The 13595-nt window shown below is 54.2% G+C and overlaps 6 protein-coding genes across 6 annotated transcripts; 4 read left to right on the top strand and 2 right to left on the bottom strand.

Annotated features, from left to right (window-relative positions):
• The first annotated feature begins 34 nt into the window (after window positions 1-34).
• Window positions 35-3009, top strand: VE01_09666 (uncharacterized protein). The gene is made up of 3 exons (XM_059464089.1): window positions 35-1814; window positions 1862-2447; window positions 2562-3009. The coding sequence occupies exons 1-3, from the start codon at window positions 435-437 to the stop codon at window positions 2774-2776; spliced, it is 2181 nt and encodes a 726-aa protein (XP_059319338.1). The 5' UTR covers window positions 35-434; the 3' UTR covers window positions 2777-3009.
• VE01_09665 (uncharacterized protein) lies at window positions 3010-4362 on the top strand. Its single transcript, XM_018279077.2, has one exon. It carries the CDS (start codon window positions 3169-3171, stop codon window positions 4162-4164), a length of 996 nt encoding a protein of 331 aa, XP_018126296.1. The 5' UTR covers window positions 3010-3168; the 3' UTR covers window positions 4165-4362.
• Window positions 4363-4534: 172 nt separating this feature from the next.
• VE01_09664 (uncharacterized protein) lies at window positions 4535-6412 on the top strand. Its single transcript, XM_018279076.2, has 2 exons — window positions 4535-4636; window positions 4701-6412. Exon 2 carries the CDS (start codon window positions 4841-4843, stop codon window positions 6194-6196), a length of 1356 nt encoding a protein of 451 aa, XP_018126295.1. The 5' UTR covers window positions 4535-4636; window positions 4701-4840; the 3' UTR covers window positions 6197-6412.
• An 87-nt stretch (window positions 6413-6499) lies between these two features.
• On the bottom strand, window positions 6500-10111 carry NRK1_2 (ribosylnicotinamide kinase). Its single transcript, XM_018279075.2, has one exon. It carries the CDS (start codon window positions 9321-9323, stop codon window positions 6531-6533), a length of 2793 nt encoding a protein of 930 aa, XP_018126292.1. The 5' UTR covers window positions 9324-10111; the 3' UTR covers window positions 6500-6530.
• A 555-nt stretch (window positions 10112-10666) lies between these two features.
• Window positions 10667-12617, bottom strand: VE01_09662 (uncharacterized protein; the record flags this gene model as incomplete). Its single annotated transcript, XM_018279074.2, has 2 exons — window positions 11886-12617; window positions 10667-11051 (listed from the first exon to the last, which is right to left on the bottom strand). The coding sequence occupies exon 2, from the start codon at window positions 11003-11005 to the stop codon at window positions 10667-10669; it is 339 nt and encodes a 112-aa protein (XP_018126291.1). The 5' UTR covers window positions 11006-11051; window positions 11886-12617.
• VE01_09661 (uncharacterized protein) lies at window positions 11181-11876 on the top strand (the record flags this gene model as incomplete). The annotated part of the gene is made up of 3 exons (XM_018279073.2): window positions 11181-11367; window positions 11419-11482; window positions 11536-11876. Exons 1-3 carry the CDS (start codon window positions 11254-11256, stop codon window positions 11874-11876), a joined length of 519 nt encoding a protein of 172 aa, XP_018126294.1. The 5' UTR covers window positions 11181-11253.
• Window positions 12618-13595: the final 978 nt, after the last annotated feature.

Raw genomic sequence — 13595 nt, 5'->3', positions numbered from 1 at the left:
CCCACCCTAGTACACGCGAAGTTCATGGGTTCGTCCCAAGTCCAAAGAAGAGGAGTGAGGCAAGGCACCAAGACATATTCACTCCCTCTCTCCATTGTTCACCCATTTACTCTTCCTTCCGCCACTCCCTCTCACCTCTATACTAGACACAACAAAGAAAGGGATTTACCAACAATCATCTTTGAAAGCGCAGAAAACTGAGCCTTGCGCACCGCCTCTTTCGATTTCGAATCGTCGCTCTGACGTCGCGCGCGTGGGGCGATACACTCCGATCACTTCTCTGCGCTCCAACACAACGCTGTACCACATCTAGAGGACTGCTTGAATACTAGTCTGCCGCATACTGAGCTTCGCAACTGCGCATCAGTGCCTCTTGTGCATCCTCGCCACCCCTGGATAGCTGCCTCGGGGCCACACGAACGTCACTGGTGATCATGAGCGCTTCTCCAGCTGGCATCACTCCCAATGGAACCCCGACACCAAACTCAGGCGGGCAACCGCCAAAGATCATCCGAAGAGCAAAGGCCGATCCATTCGCCACCTACAAGAAACCAGTTGTGCGGCCACAGGCTGCTCCGAGATCACGCCAACAGAACCAGAATGGACTCACTGCCCTGAACAAACCACCACCGCCACCTCGTCCCCTACCACGATACCCAGGGAATAATCGAGCAGCTGCTCCTGCGGGACCAAGCAGCAATGCGCCGCCACAGCCCCAGCTCGACTTCACACGCAAGTCGAACATCGGAGAATACGAGGACTTTGCGCTCACGACGACGAAGAGGGCGATGCGCGAGGGTCTACGATACCATATTGCACGATTTGCCTCTAAGAAGAAGGTCGACCCAACGAATTCTGACGACTTCATTAAGCCCGTCTCTCTCCATCGCCGCGACCCAAGACAACCGCCTGCTGGGAAAGTCGCCAAGGATGAGGATACGGTGATGGGGGAGCCAATCGATGATAAGGAGAGAGAGAAGCAGGAAATCGCTCGGGCTGCCAAAGAGGCACAGCGAGCTGCTGATCTGGCCCAGATTGCACCCTCTGGAAACAACGCATCGGCATTGGCAGCCAAGAAAGTCCAGTCGTTCAAGAATGAGAAGACGACCCAGGTTCATAGAACGGCCCAGACCGAAGAGGAGATGAAGGAGTCAGATCTACGCTATGAAGAGGCCTTACCATGGCATCTTGAAGACGCCGAGAACAAACAAACTTGGGTGGGCAACTACGAGGCTGCTTTGTCGGACACGAACGTCATCTTCGTCATCGACGGGACCAATTTCAGGATGGTTCCGATCGAGAAGTGGTACAAGTTCACGCCTAAGAACCAGTTTAAGACTTTGACGATCGAGGAGGCAGAGGCTGAGATGAACAAGAAGTCTAAGGCAAATAGATGGGTTATGCATGCTGACCAACAGAACCAAGAAGCCGCAGAGAGGCAGAGGGGAATTCAAGCCATGGCTGGCCTGTACAGTAAAGTCAAGGGCGAGAGGCCCATGCCCAAGAGCGAAGCTAGAGATCACGACGATCTTGATATTACAGATGATTTGTTCCAAGATGATGACGAGCAGGCCACTGTCGAGCCAGAAAATGACGAGGACACCAAGTTCGCTGCTGAAAAGATCAAGCGGGAGCAGTTGGGAGCGAATTTGTTTGGAGACGCAGATGAGGAAGAAGTTGAGGAAGAATTCAAGGAGGAAGCGAAAGAAAAGGAGATGAAGAAGCGCCTTGGCAAGAGCCTGAGGAAGTCGCTCAGAAAGCGTGAAAAGAACTACACTTATGAGAGCGATTCCTCAAACCCATATTCTTCTTCAGTATGTCACCAATTCCATTTCATACGTCATATACTAACAAACTACAGAGCGGCGATGAGACCACAGATGACGAGAAGCAGGCCGAGGAAGACCGCAAGAAGGACGAGGAGGCCAAGTTGAAAGAGAAAGAAAAGCTCGGCGTGCCAAAGCTTGCCTCTGGCGCTTCAACAAAGGGAACAACCACCCCGATTGGACGCCCAAGAAGCACTGATCCTCACAAGAAACACAACCACCTCAAGCGCGCTGGATCTCCCAACCTCTCAGCCTCCGAAACAAGCGGAAACGAATCCACCCGCAAGAAGCACAAGAAGAAGCACATGCTTTCATCCTCCCAGCCAACCGGGACATCCACCCCTCGCTCGGGGTCACCTCACCCATCCTCCTCAGCCCCAGCAGGTGGCGTCAGCCCACGCAAATCCTCCATCGTCAAGCTTCACGTCAACTCCTCACGCCTCTCTGACATCCAAGCCAACACCCCCCACCCAGCCATGAGCGACAGCGAGATGTCGGATGGCGCCGGCGGCAAGAAGCGCAAATCCGGCATTAAGCTCCGTCTCGGCAACAGCGCCTCTCCTTCCCGCGCCGGCAGCCCCGCCAATGGAAGCCGCGCTGGGAGCCCGGCCCAGGCACAGGGTATGGCCCCTCTTTCTTTGAGTCCTACGTCGCAGATACCCTTCAGACCCACGTCGCCCCCAAAGCCTCGTGACGGCTCTCCAGCTTCAGCACGCGTGACTAACAGCTCTGCAGGTGCGGCGTCTCCTATTCGACCGATTATGGCGGATGAGATTGCGGCTGCGATCCCGGCGGAGGGTATTGCCATTGGGATGCTGCTTAAGATTTTCTCGGGCCGTATCAAGGGGAATGGGAAGGACAAAGAGGATCGTGAGAAGTTTATTAAGCTGGTTAAGGAGAATTCGGTGTTCAGCCAGGAGGATAAGCTGTTGAGACCAAGAGCTACGTAGAGTGTTTAGATAGAGAGACAGGTTTATAGGGGTTCGAGAGGGGTGGTGGGAGAGGATGGGATGGATGGAGCTATTTGCACGTATCGTCAGGCATCATGGGGGATGTGGAGGCTATAGGCGAAGACTGGTTGTTTGCCTGGCTTATCCTTCTGACATAATAAGTAGATTGCAAACCTCAACGAACTTTGATTTCATCTCTCTAGTGACTAAAACAACTTGGGTGAATTCGTAGTGAGCTTCGTGCTGAATATCATATAATCACGTGATCATTCATAAATGCCAAGACATTTATCCCTACTACGCAGCCTCGCCCAAACCTGGCAAACCACCAGCCTCATCTCAACCAGAGGCCTTACCCATTTCCAAAAACCCACGAACTCACACCCGCAAACATGTCACTCTCCTCCTACCTCGCCTCCAAATACCTCACCGCGGACCCCGGCCCCTCCTCCTCTTCTTCCTCCACCAAAAAACGCAAGCGCAAGACCAAAGACACATCCGCCAACACCGGCCTTATCATCGCCGACGACGACGCGGACTGGGCGCCCGTCCGCAAGGACGATGATGAGGATACAATTACAGCCGTGACATCTGGGTCTACTGCAGAATTTCGCAAAGCTAAACAGAGCGCGTGGAAATCCGTGCGGGAGCCTACCGCCGGCGGAGGAGATGATGCACAGGCCGACGCGATTGTAGCGCAAGCGGCGCGGGAGAATGAGGAAGCGGGGAGAGGGGATGAGGATCCAAGTATTGTGAAGATGGGGGATGGGACGCATGCGGGTCTTCAGAGCGGCGCAGCGGTGGCGGAGCAGATGGAGAGGGCGGCGAGGAGGGAGAGGGCGAGGTGGGAGAAAGAGGAGCGGGAAGGGGGGGGGAGGGGGAAGGAGGAGGAGACGGTGTATCGTGATGCGACGGGACGGAGGATTGATATTAGTATGAGGAGGGCGGAGGCGAGGAGGGAGGAGGAGGAGAGGGTGAGGAAGGAGAGGAGGGAGAGGGAGGAGATGGGGGGGGAGAAGCAGAAGGAGGTGAGGGAGAAGAGGAGGGAGGAGCTGGAGGAGGCGAGGTTTATGCCGGTGGCGAGGGGGGTGGAGGATGAGGAGTTGAATAGGGAGTTGAAGGGGAAGTTGAGGTGGGATGATCCGGCGATGGCGTTCTTGACGCAGAAGGAGGATGTTGGAGGGGGTGGGGGTGGGAGTGCGGCTGTAGCGGGGACGGGGAAGAAGACATATAAGGGAGCTGCGGCGCCGAATCGGTATGGGATTCGTCCTGGGCATAGGTGGGATGGGGTTGATCGCGGGAATGGGTGGGAGGGTGAGAGGTTCAGGGCGCTGAATCGGACGAAGAGGAATAAGGACCTGGATTTTGCGTGGCAGGAAGATACTTGAAGGAGCTGTTGCGGTTAATTCTGGCAGTGGTTTGGTTGTTGAGAGGAGAGACTGTATTATATCCCCGTGGCACGGAAGCTTGAATATTGATGAAATCACCGTGTCGCATCTTTGTAGGAATTTGGAAAATGGATAAATAATGATCTGGATCATATAAATTACTTGTTGAATAGTATTATTACATATGTGCAAGCTGGATACTGAGATACTAGTATAGACAAATAGAATCCGTGGGTTTGAGATGGCAGCACCGTACCTGATAACGACTAAAGTCAACAACAGTAACCGTACCTTCCCCAAACTCGAACCGTCATCGTCTAATCGGTATGGTCTGATGAGGGTCTCCCCTTCCTCAACCTCAACACGCTCACACTTCCCCCAATCCACAAACCTACCTTTCTTCTTGTCGGCTACTCTTCATCGCACAGTACAATCAGTTATCAAGTTCACGTTTAAGAAACTGGTGGTTAAGGTCAGTCTCACTGCCATTCGAGCGTGTCTCTTCATTATCACATTCAAATTACTTACAACTTCAGGAACAACAGTGCCAACAACACCCTTTTGAAACTCCAAGACTTCCACATTTACCTCAAAGAACACATTATTCACCAAACATCACATCAAGAGCGGTTTCGCCAGAATACAAAGCCCCAACACTCCAAGCAACCTTCTCACCATGTGTCGTTGGGCTGAGATGACTTCACGCTGTGCGCGCTGGTTCAGCTCCTATTGGTCCCTGGAATCCCTCCTACTCGTGGGTGCTATCGCCGACATCTATACCTTCGCCAGCCTTAGCATATACTTTTATTGCCTTTCCGGTTCTGTCGACCCATCCTCAAGGCTTAGTGTCTGTCACTACAACTACACAGCCCAGTCTCAGCTCACGAGATGGACTAGTTGCGTCACTATGCTCGTGAGAGCCATTTGCAGCACCATTGAACTATTTGTTTTTGTCAGTCGGATGCGGAGGGCAAAACGGACGAGAGAGCGACTCGACGGAAGACATACCAGCCTATTGGAGCTGGCAGCGGACAAACTGTATACGAAGACTGAAATTGACTCTTTGGTGATTTACAATGAAGCTTTGGTCAAGGAGCAAAATGCTATACTCGTAGAGCAGCATGCTGTGTTGGTGGATCTCGCGGCATGGGTATCGAAGGTGTCAGCTTGGGTAACCCCTCTGTCTGATTCTATGGCATCAAAAGGAAATGAACAGGCAGGGGAAGAAGCTTCGCCACTGGAGATGGAGCAACAGCAGGCTTTGGTGGAGCAATTGGCAACTCTGGTGTCGAAGTTAACAGACTTGGCGTCGAAGCAGGTCAATTTCGAGGCGACAAAGAAAAATGAGCAGACAGCGCGAGACAGGCTCCGTACGGAAACGTTAGTGGAAGAGCGTCTGGCAATCGAGAGAGAAAAGATAGAGACCGAGAAAGCAAAGTTGCAGGAGGAGAGAGAAAGCTTGGAAGCGGAGAAAGAGGCTTTGAAAGCAAAGGCTAAAAAATTGGGAATCGTGGAAGACAAGTTGCGAACGACAACTCCAGAAGAGTTCCAGAAGCTCATTGACGCACAAGAGAAGCTTCGTAATGATCTGAACAAACTGCATGACGAGTTAGAGACGCCTAGCAATGATAAAGGTGGGAAAGATATTGCGAAACTGGGGAGAGACTTCAGAGCGAAGACTAGGGAGACATTTTTTTTAATGGCTGCAAACGACAAGCTAGTCTACGAAGCATGGGACTTGCTTGATTCTATGGGCAGCATTACCCCGGAATTAAAGATCCAGGGTGACTACAACGATTATTGCGTCAGGACAGTGGCGATGTATCTCGCTGAGCATATGTTGGAGGAGAATAAAACAGACAAAGGACCTCAAGTCGAAGAGCCTCATGCGAAGGAGGAGCTCCAGGAAGAGAAAAGGCCTCTGGTGCTCGAAGTGACTGAAGACCTTCCGGAAGTCAGAACACACCTGGGAGAGGAAGATGAGGAGCCCCGTGAGAAGGCAGTTCTACAGGTCCAAGACGGGCTTCAGTAGCTTTGTTTGTGCCCAAAACATTCCGTGCAGTGAAATATTTTTGAAGAACAGAGCTTTGTGGCTGTGAGGAAAGCTGGTATAGTGGTGGAAGTTTGTCAAGATGATAGGCAGAGAAGTTGTATTGCTTGTGGAGCTATATTGCTACAGCGAAGGTTGCCGAAAGCTCATTAAAAAATTAAGGGGAATACGGGTCTAAAAGCACAATTAGTTACCACAAACAAACATCAATGAAAGAGTATGCTCTCATTATATTCATCGATTCATTGTCATCCTTTCGTATATATCGTACACTGATAAAGAACCCCCTCTTTCAGCCCTCAAATTCATAAAGCCCTCATATCTTACAAAACCCTCCTTGCGATAATTCCGAATCCGACGTCCCGAAAGCCTGCATACCATCATCCCCCTCCCAGTCCAGATTTTTGAAGTCTCCCGAATAATAGACCTCCTCCACAAGATTGTCATCCTGCATTCCCCACCAGGGATCAGCAGCGTAATCAAAATCCTCATCCTCAACAGCACCATGTCTACCCCAATAAGGGTCAGCATCATCACGGACCTGACCATCATCACGGCACTCCCGATGAATCGCATCCGTTATATCTAGATTACGCTTCTCTATCTCAAACATGAAGTCAATGTCGTCCTCATCCATCAAGTTCTCCTGAATCCACTCTCCAGGTTGCTCTTGCTCCACGACGTCGCCATCATTATCCTCATCCGCCGACATCTCCCTAACATTCTCCTTATTCACCCACATATGGAAAGCATTCTCCTCATCCACCCACATATTCCAATCATTCTGCTCCTTCGCCAAGTACTCCCTAGCATTTTTCTCCTCCACCCACTTCTCCCTAGCAGTCTTCTCCTTGAACCCAAACTCATTCATAATCTTACGCATCGCCCACTCCAGCGTCTCTTTAATCCCCATCTCACCCGGTCGCACCTCCAAGCCTCGCTCCTTCGCCAGGTCAGACACATTCTCATACTTGGCATCGGGCATAAGTCCCTCTTTCGCCTGCTGGGGAGTCATGTTAAAGATCCACTGGTGCTCCTCAACGAACGCAGGCCACGCAACGCCATCGAAGTAGGATTTCTCGCGCCATGTCATGTATCTCTTCATGAGCGGTTTATTGTACTCTTTGCGCGCAAATCTGCGCTTGCGCGTTCCCTCACGGGTTGCAGACAGGAAGAGCGAGAGGTCGTAGTTGGGTTGATGGGCGGCGGGGTCGACCTCGGCGGGCTGGAGGATCGTGAAGCCCTCGACGAAGACGATGCCGCGGAATTTGCCATCTATGAAGTTCAGCCCGGGGAAGCCAGCGAGTTCGTTCAGAGTCGTCATAGCCTCGATCCAGCGTTGCACTTGGAGGCGGAGATTGACGATGACGGGGAGGAGCTTGCGGGTGCCGTCTGGGAGCTCTGGGTATTGGAGGGAGTTTGGCTCGACGGCGAAGCAGTGGTGTGGAATGAGGGAGTTGGGCTTGATCGGGTTCTTGATGTAGCCGGATTTACCCTTCTTGGGGACGACCATGGTGGGGTCTTGGAGGTAGGGGCCATATATCCCATGGTCAACTTTGTATGGGGGCCATCTAGGCTTGTGGATCCTGTACTTTGTGATGTTCCATACTTCATCATGCCCGAGGATCTCGTCTTCTAGGATAGGCTCCTCTTCCTTGATAGGATCACCGTTCTTGGTAGATTCATATTTCTCGATAGATTCGTCTTTCTCGATTGATTCATATACCTCAATATGTTCATCTTTCTCGATTGATTCATAGATCTCGATAGGTTCCACTCCATTGACTGATCCATCCCCCTTGATAGACTCCTCCTCCTTGATGAAAGGGCTTGGATCGCGAGGTCCATATTCGTTGTCTTCGATCTCGGGACCGTCAATGCTTGGTTTCTCCAGAAGGAAGCTATAATCCGTGACCATACCCCTCTCAGCAATTTCCATGTCGGAGTCGAGCATAGACGCCTTGGCACGCGCAATAGCGATGGCGAGAGCAAAAAAGTCAGTCACAAGGCGCGTGTCACGGTTCTTGCCACTGCGAAGCTGGAGGCTGAGAACTTCTGCATCGAAATGAGGTGCATTCCATCTACGGGCATGGACATCCCGATACTCCCTGATGAGTATCTCCTCGTGCACGGGTGTGATCCTGTCGGCTTCCTCCACGGTGAAACCTTTGAACATGCAGGCGCGACTGGCAAGGCACTCGCCCATCCATTCTTCAAGGTAGCACTCAGCCCATTGAACTTGAGGTCCGGTAGGGAGATTACTAGGAACAAAGTAGTCGTCTTGATGGAGGGCGACCGAGGTAAAGCCGCTTCCCGGAGTAGCACTGCCGTTGCCAAAGACATGGAGAAGAAGGTTGGAGAGAGTTGTCTTGCCACTAGAGGTTGGGCCCGCGATGGCGATGACGACGCGCTCAGGCGGTGGTGGCGGTGGGGATGCTGGAGTCGTGCGTGCTCCAGGCTCGGGTGTTGGAGAGGACGATACGGGCCACCACGGCGCTGGAGAGAATGGCTCCGGAGAGATCCGCACCGGAGACGGTAGATGCAGAGACAATTGAGAGGGCAGCTCTGGAGACGATGGTGGAGACCACAGTTTTTCAGTCCACGACTCTGGATACGGCGCCGACAGGGACGTGCATGGTGGGTTCTTTGCTGCTGGGGACTTGGTTGGGGTCTTGGGTGCAGCAGCAGACGTGGATTCCGAGAACGTCGATGTTGGGCTCTGAGCTACTGGATACGGGTCATCCTCCTCCGACGTTGATGTTGGGGTGCCAGCTTGTAGAGACAAAGTTTTCGACGACGTTGATGTTGGGGTGCCAGCTTGTAGAGACAAAGTTCTGGACGACGTCGATGTTGGGCTCCCAGCTTCTGCAGATAAAGTTCCCGACGACGTGGAAACTGGGGTCCCGACTGCTGAGGGTGATGATGTCGAAGAAGTGGCTTCAGGAGTCTTGGGATCTTCCAATGCAGGTGGAGATGGAGATCGTGCATATGAAAAAGACAGCACTTCAGCCATCCCTAATTCATTCATGCGCAGTTCATAATTTCCAGGGGATTCCTCAGACGATGTGTCTGATCCAGATGATGAGTCTGATCCAGGTGAGTCGGACATTGTCGCTGTGTGTGCCCCTTTGTTTTGCGGTTTGGATGATGAAATTGCTTCTTGGTGATCTTTTCACGCTTTGTTTTGATATTGAGGAAATGGAATAAGCAAGCCCAATCTGGTGAGCGTGCTATGTGACCTGACGGAGTTCTTTGCACAGTTTGTGATGAAGAAAAGTAGAGAATCAGACTCGTTCCTGGTGATCTCTTACAGATTTGTTGTGAATGTTGAAAGAAGGATGGCCAAACTCATTCCCGGTGACCTTTTACCCCTTTGTGATGATGATTGATGAAAGATAGAAGTCCAAACTCGTTCCTGGTGGACTTCTACTTTGTGAATATTGTTGCAAGGCCAAACTCGTTCCCGGTGACCTTGTAACTGCGTTGTGATACTGTGTGAGGAGAAGTGGAAGAACAAACTCGCTCCTGGTGAACTTCCACTTTGTTGACGTGCCGAAGATTGGAGAGGGGAGGAGAAGAGAAGACAGAAAAGCAAACAAGAGAAAACCAATCTCGTTCCTGGTGGTTCCCAAAAGCCCTTGTGTCGATGGTGAATGCGATGGTGAAGTAAAAGCGCGTAGAAGCCCCCTCTGTTGCCAGTGTGCCCCAGAGTGAAGTGAATCGGAAGCGAAATAGGGGGGCCAAACTCATTCCCGGTGGCCCCCCTATTCGATGGGATTCCGTGGACGCTTCCGCTGGCGTCGTCATCAGTGAATCCGCCAGGCCTGATTCGCCGACAGGCGTCAGACCCGCGCCCCTTATCGCCAGCGAGGTGAATCTATGTTCACCGTCGCCCCCCCTCCCTCCATCGTCGCCGTCGCCAACCTCCCATCACCACCCGCCTCACCTCGACCGCACCATCACGTGGCGACTTCCGAAAACCACCGGTCCAGCTGGCTTCTGAGAGCCCCGAACTGGCCGACTGGCAGGAGCGGGCTTCATCCCTTCCCAACTCCTCGGTCACCACGATCTGGCTTGGCATCGGTGGCCGAAGACAAAGCCACTCAAACGCACCGCGACAAGAAGAGTCGCTCCGTACGCCGTCTCGATCCAAGGCAGCTGGGCGGTCATCACTCCAGCACCAGCCCCAAGGGAGTATCGAGGGCTCGTCGTCGCTCGAACCAGGCAGGCGCGATCTGGTCTCCTCCATCGCCTCCCATCGGCACCACCATCCTCCTCACGCCGGAGGCCGACAACACCCACACACACCCTCCCCCGCCACGGCCACCCTCATCTCCCGCAACCTCCCCCACTCCCTCCCCCCTCCATCGGCTGGTCGGTCTTCACCCCCGATCACAACCCCCCTCACCCCCCGGCCCCAGCCGCTCACGCTGCCGGACCACCCACCCCCCTCTACACCGTCGTCCACCCCAACCCCCCCCGCTCCTCCCTCCCATTCGCGGCAATGGCCTCGGCATCCGGGTTGAAGACCCGACCCCTCCCCACCCCCGTCTGGGCCGCCAACTGCCCATCAAGCCACACGATGGGGCGCCTGGGGCCCAGCTCGATATCCGCAGGAGCGGACGGCCAGCCACGGTTGGCGTCGCGGCGGGCGGCTTCGCGGGCGTCGTGCTGGGCGCGGGAGCGGGAACGGGCCTCCATGTAGCAGCGCTGGGCCAGGCCCCCGAGGAACCCGAACACGCAGGCCGCACCACAGACGGTGAGGACGAGCCCCACACCGTGGAGGGGCATTGTAGCGGCGGTGGTCGTGGTGGTGGTCGTGGTTGGTGATATACTGCTATTGATGTGTTAGCGGGGTTTGGAGAAAGGAGGGGTTTTGGAAAGGAAGTTTGGGAATGGGAAGCTCGTCGGGGAGGTCATCGGCGAAGAGGCCACGTCCCCTGGGGGGTGAGCTCAAGGAAGCTGAAAAGAGAGAGCGCAAGGACAGCGCTGGGGGAAGAGGGGGAAGAGAAAGAGTACTGTGATCTCGGCGTAGATCGATGGGAACTGTCAGTGCTGGGAGGATGATCTGGGAGAAGAAGATGAGAGGCGGCGACCTCGAAGATCAAGAAGGAGAAGATGGGGAATTGGGAGGATTGGTGGTGAGGTCCGTGGTGAGTGAAGCTTCTCCTGTGAGAACGATCATGAAAGCTGACGGAGATTAGGAGAAGAACAGGAATGGAAAAGATGGAGGATGGACTAAGGACTCTGATCTTGGTGAAGATCGTGGTGAGTGGAGCTTCTCCCGAGAGAAAACGATCATGAAAGCTGACAAAAAATAGGAGAAGAACAAGAACGGAGAAAGATGGAGGAAGGACAAAAGGCCTCTGATCTCGGCGAAGATCGTAGAGAGCCGCCTGGATTGGCAGAAGGATCTGGAGGCGGCGACCTCGACGATCAAGAAAAGAAGCTCTGGAACAGGAAGAAGAGCTCGGGGATGGTCCCCATGGCCATGGAGGACAGGATCCTCCAAGCTGGGAGAAGGAGCTTGAGAACCGTGGCACCGAAGCCCGAAGAAGTGAAGCTGCCGCCCTGGACCCCGATGAAAGAAGCTCCGAACAATGCGACTTTCGATCTCGGAAACTCGGAACAAACGACAACGATGACGGAAAAGAAAGGGTAGAATACTTACTCTCAACGTACGGCCGTGGTGGTCGTCGTGGTGGTTCCGGTGCTGGTGCTGTGTCGTCGTCGGCGCCGGTGTGGAAGGTTGTCGGTGTTGAAGTTCGGTGTGGAAGGTTCGGTGTTGACAAGTTCACCGAGGAAACTTGTTCGCGTGTGGGCGGCCGATTTCCTTTGTTCGGTAGCCACGCCTACTGACAGGGGTTACCTGGGATTTCGGTGTGGGAGCTGAGGATTCTCGGCTGCGTGTGTGTGGGCTGGGAGAGGGTTGGGGCGGGCTAGGCGGCTTAGGCGGCCTGTCAGGGGATTACGGGGGTTACGAAGGGGGAAGGCGCACGGGGGGAGGGCAGTGAGAATATGCACGGGAAGTGCGGGAAACAAGTTCGTTTTGCGTCGGGCGAGACGCTGGGATTACGAGGGGATGCGAGAATTGGTTTTTTGTGTGCTTTTGGGAGTGAACCTCTCCCACGGCTCACGGGGGGCTGTCCAGGATTCTGGACGTTTCCGGGGGGGGGGGGAGCCAAAAACCGCAAAGCATGGCGGGTCCGGCTCCCTGTCCTTCCCACGAGCCCCGGGTGGACCGACCGGCCACACCAAGTACCGATTCCGGATCGATCGACGGCCTTCCCCGGATTGGTATTCGCCGTCTTTACGGTATGCGACGGACCAGCTTTCGACGCGCCTCCGGATTCCGTCTGAAAATTCCATGCGACTTCCCCGAGGCCGGCTAATGGCCGCCTCCCACCACCAACGCCGGAACAGATAGGTGGGTGGGGGGGGGGATATGAGGCTTCTCCGGACTAGCGGGGTGCCGGCGCGGTGCCTCACCTCCCAGCCATACTGCGGGGGCTGGCGCCGGCTCCAACTACCGGGGGAAGGGATCAGAGCATCCCCGAAAGGACGAAAAAGGGAAGGGCGTTGAACGCCACTCGGCCCTGAAAATGGCTTGTCTCGAAATCCCAGAGAACAGCCGTCAATATGACAAACTGACCTCAAAACAAATTAGGTCCGGCCAAAACGCCTCGGCGAAGGATGAGGCCCTAGTTCGTCTCTTGGAGTCGAACGACCACATTGTGACCCAGGTATGGGTCGACTCTCCGGATCGAGAAAAGATCTCCGAATTGAGATCTCCGGGAAAAAGACCTCCTTTTTCGGTCCCGCGCTTATAGGCTTTTGCTGCTGGCAAGCTCAGGGCGGGAGAGACACCCTTCGGCCACCACATTATGGGCTAGTCGCACAATTGTCCATCTATGGTGGGGGGTGTCTCTCCTGCGCTTCTCGGGAGTGAGAACACCCGGTGGGGGTGCTTCCTCCCCTTTCCACGGATCGAACCTCCGGTTCGAGCAGGATCTCCGGTTCGAGGTCTTCGGAGAACCTTTGCCTTTTCGGAGTTGCCTTTCGGATTCCTTTTTCGGTCCTCTTTTTCGGACTTCCCTTTCGGATCCCTTTTTCGAGTCCACACCCATGGACTCGTTCCAACCCGGAACCGAGGGTCTGGACCGCCGCAATCGCATCGGACTGGTCCTACAACCGTCCCACGGCGGGGGTGGCGGTGGTGCGTGTCTCGCCATCTTGAAGTCAGGGGATCTGATTTCTCTGGCTCCAGGACTCGGGAGAAAAACCTTCTCCTGTTTTCGGGGCCACTTTTTCGGTGGTCTCCATACTCGGATGTTTCTTCGGTTGGTCCCCCTTTTTCGGTCCCTATCCTGGGTTGTTTTTT

Source organism: Pseudogymnoascus verrucosus (assembly GCF_001662655.1).
Source record: "Pseudogymnoascus verrucosus strain UAMH 10579 unplaced genomic scaffold scaffold_60, whole genome shotgun sequence".
In the NCBI taxonomy this organism is placed as follows: Eukaryota; Fungi; Ascomycota; class Leotiomycetes; order Thelebolales; family Thelebolaceae; genus Pseudogymnoascus; species Pseudogymnoascus verrucosus.
The sequence above is the reverse complement of the archived record's forward strand: the minus strand, read 5'-3'. Positions and strand labels throughout refer to the sequence as shown.

Coding starts and splice junctions, on each gene's coding strand:
- VE01_09666 (XM_059464089.1), top strand. CDS start 435: ATGAGCGCTTCTCCAGCTGGCATCACTCCCAATGGAACCCCGACACCA. Junction 1,815..1,861: donor CAAACCCATATTCTTCTTCA/GTATGTCACCAA, acceptor AACAAACTACAG/AGCGGCGATGAGACCACAGA. Junction 2,448..2,561: donor GAGCCCGGCCCAGGCACAGG/GTATGGCCCCTC, acceptor ACAGCTCTGCAG/GTGCGGCGTCTCCTATTCGA.
- VE01_09665 (XM_018279077.2), top strand. CDS start 3,169: ATGTCACTCTCCTCCTACCTCGCCTCCAAATACCTCACCGCGGACCCC.
- VE01_09664 (XM_018279076.2), top strand. CDS start 4,841: ATGTGTCGTTGGGCTGAGATGACTTCACGCTGTGCGCGCTGGTTCAGC.
- NRK1_2 (XM_018279075.2), bottom strand. CDS start 9,323: ATGTCCGACTCACCTGGATCAGACTCATCATCTGGATCAGACACATCG.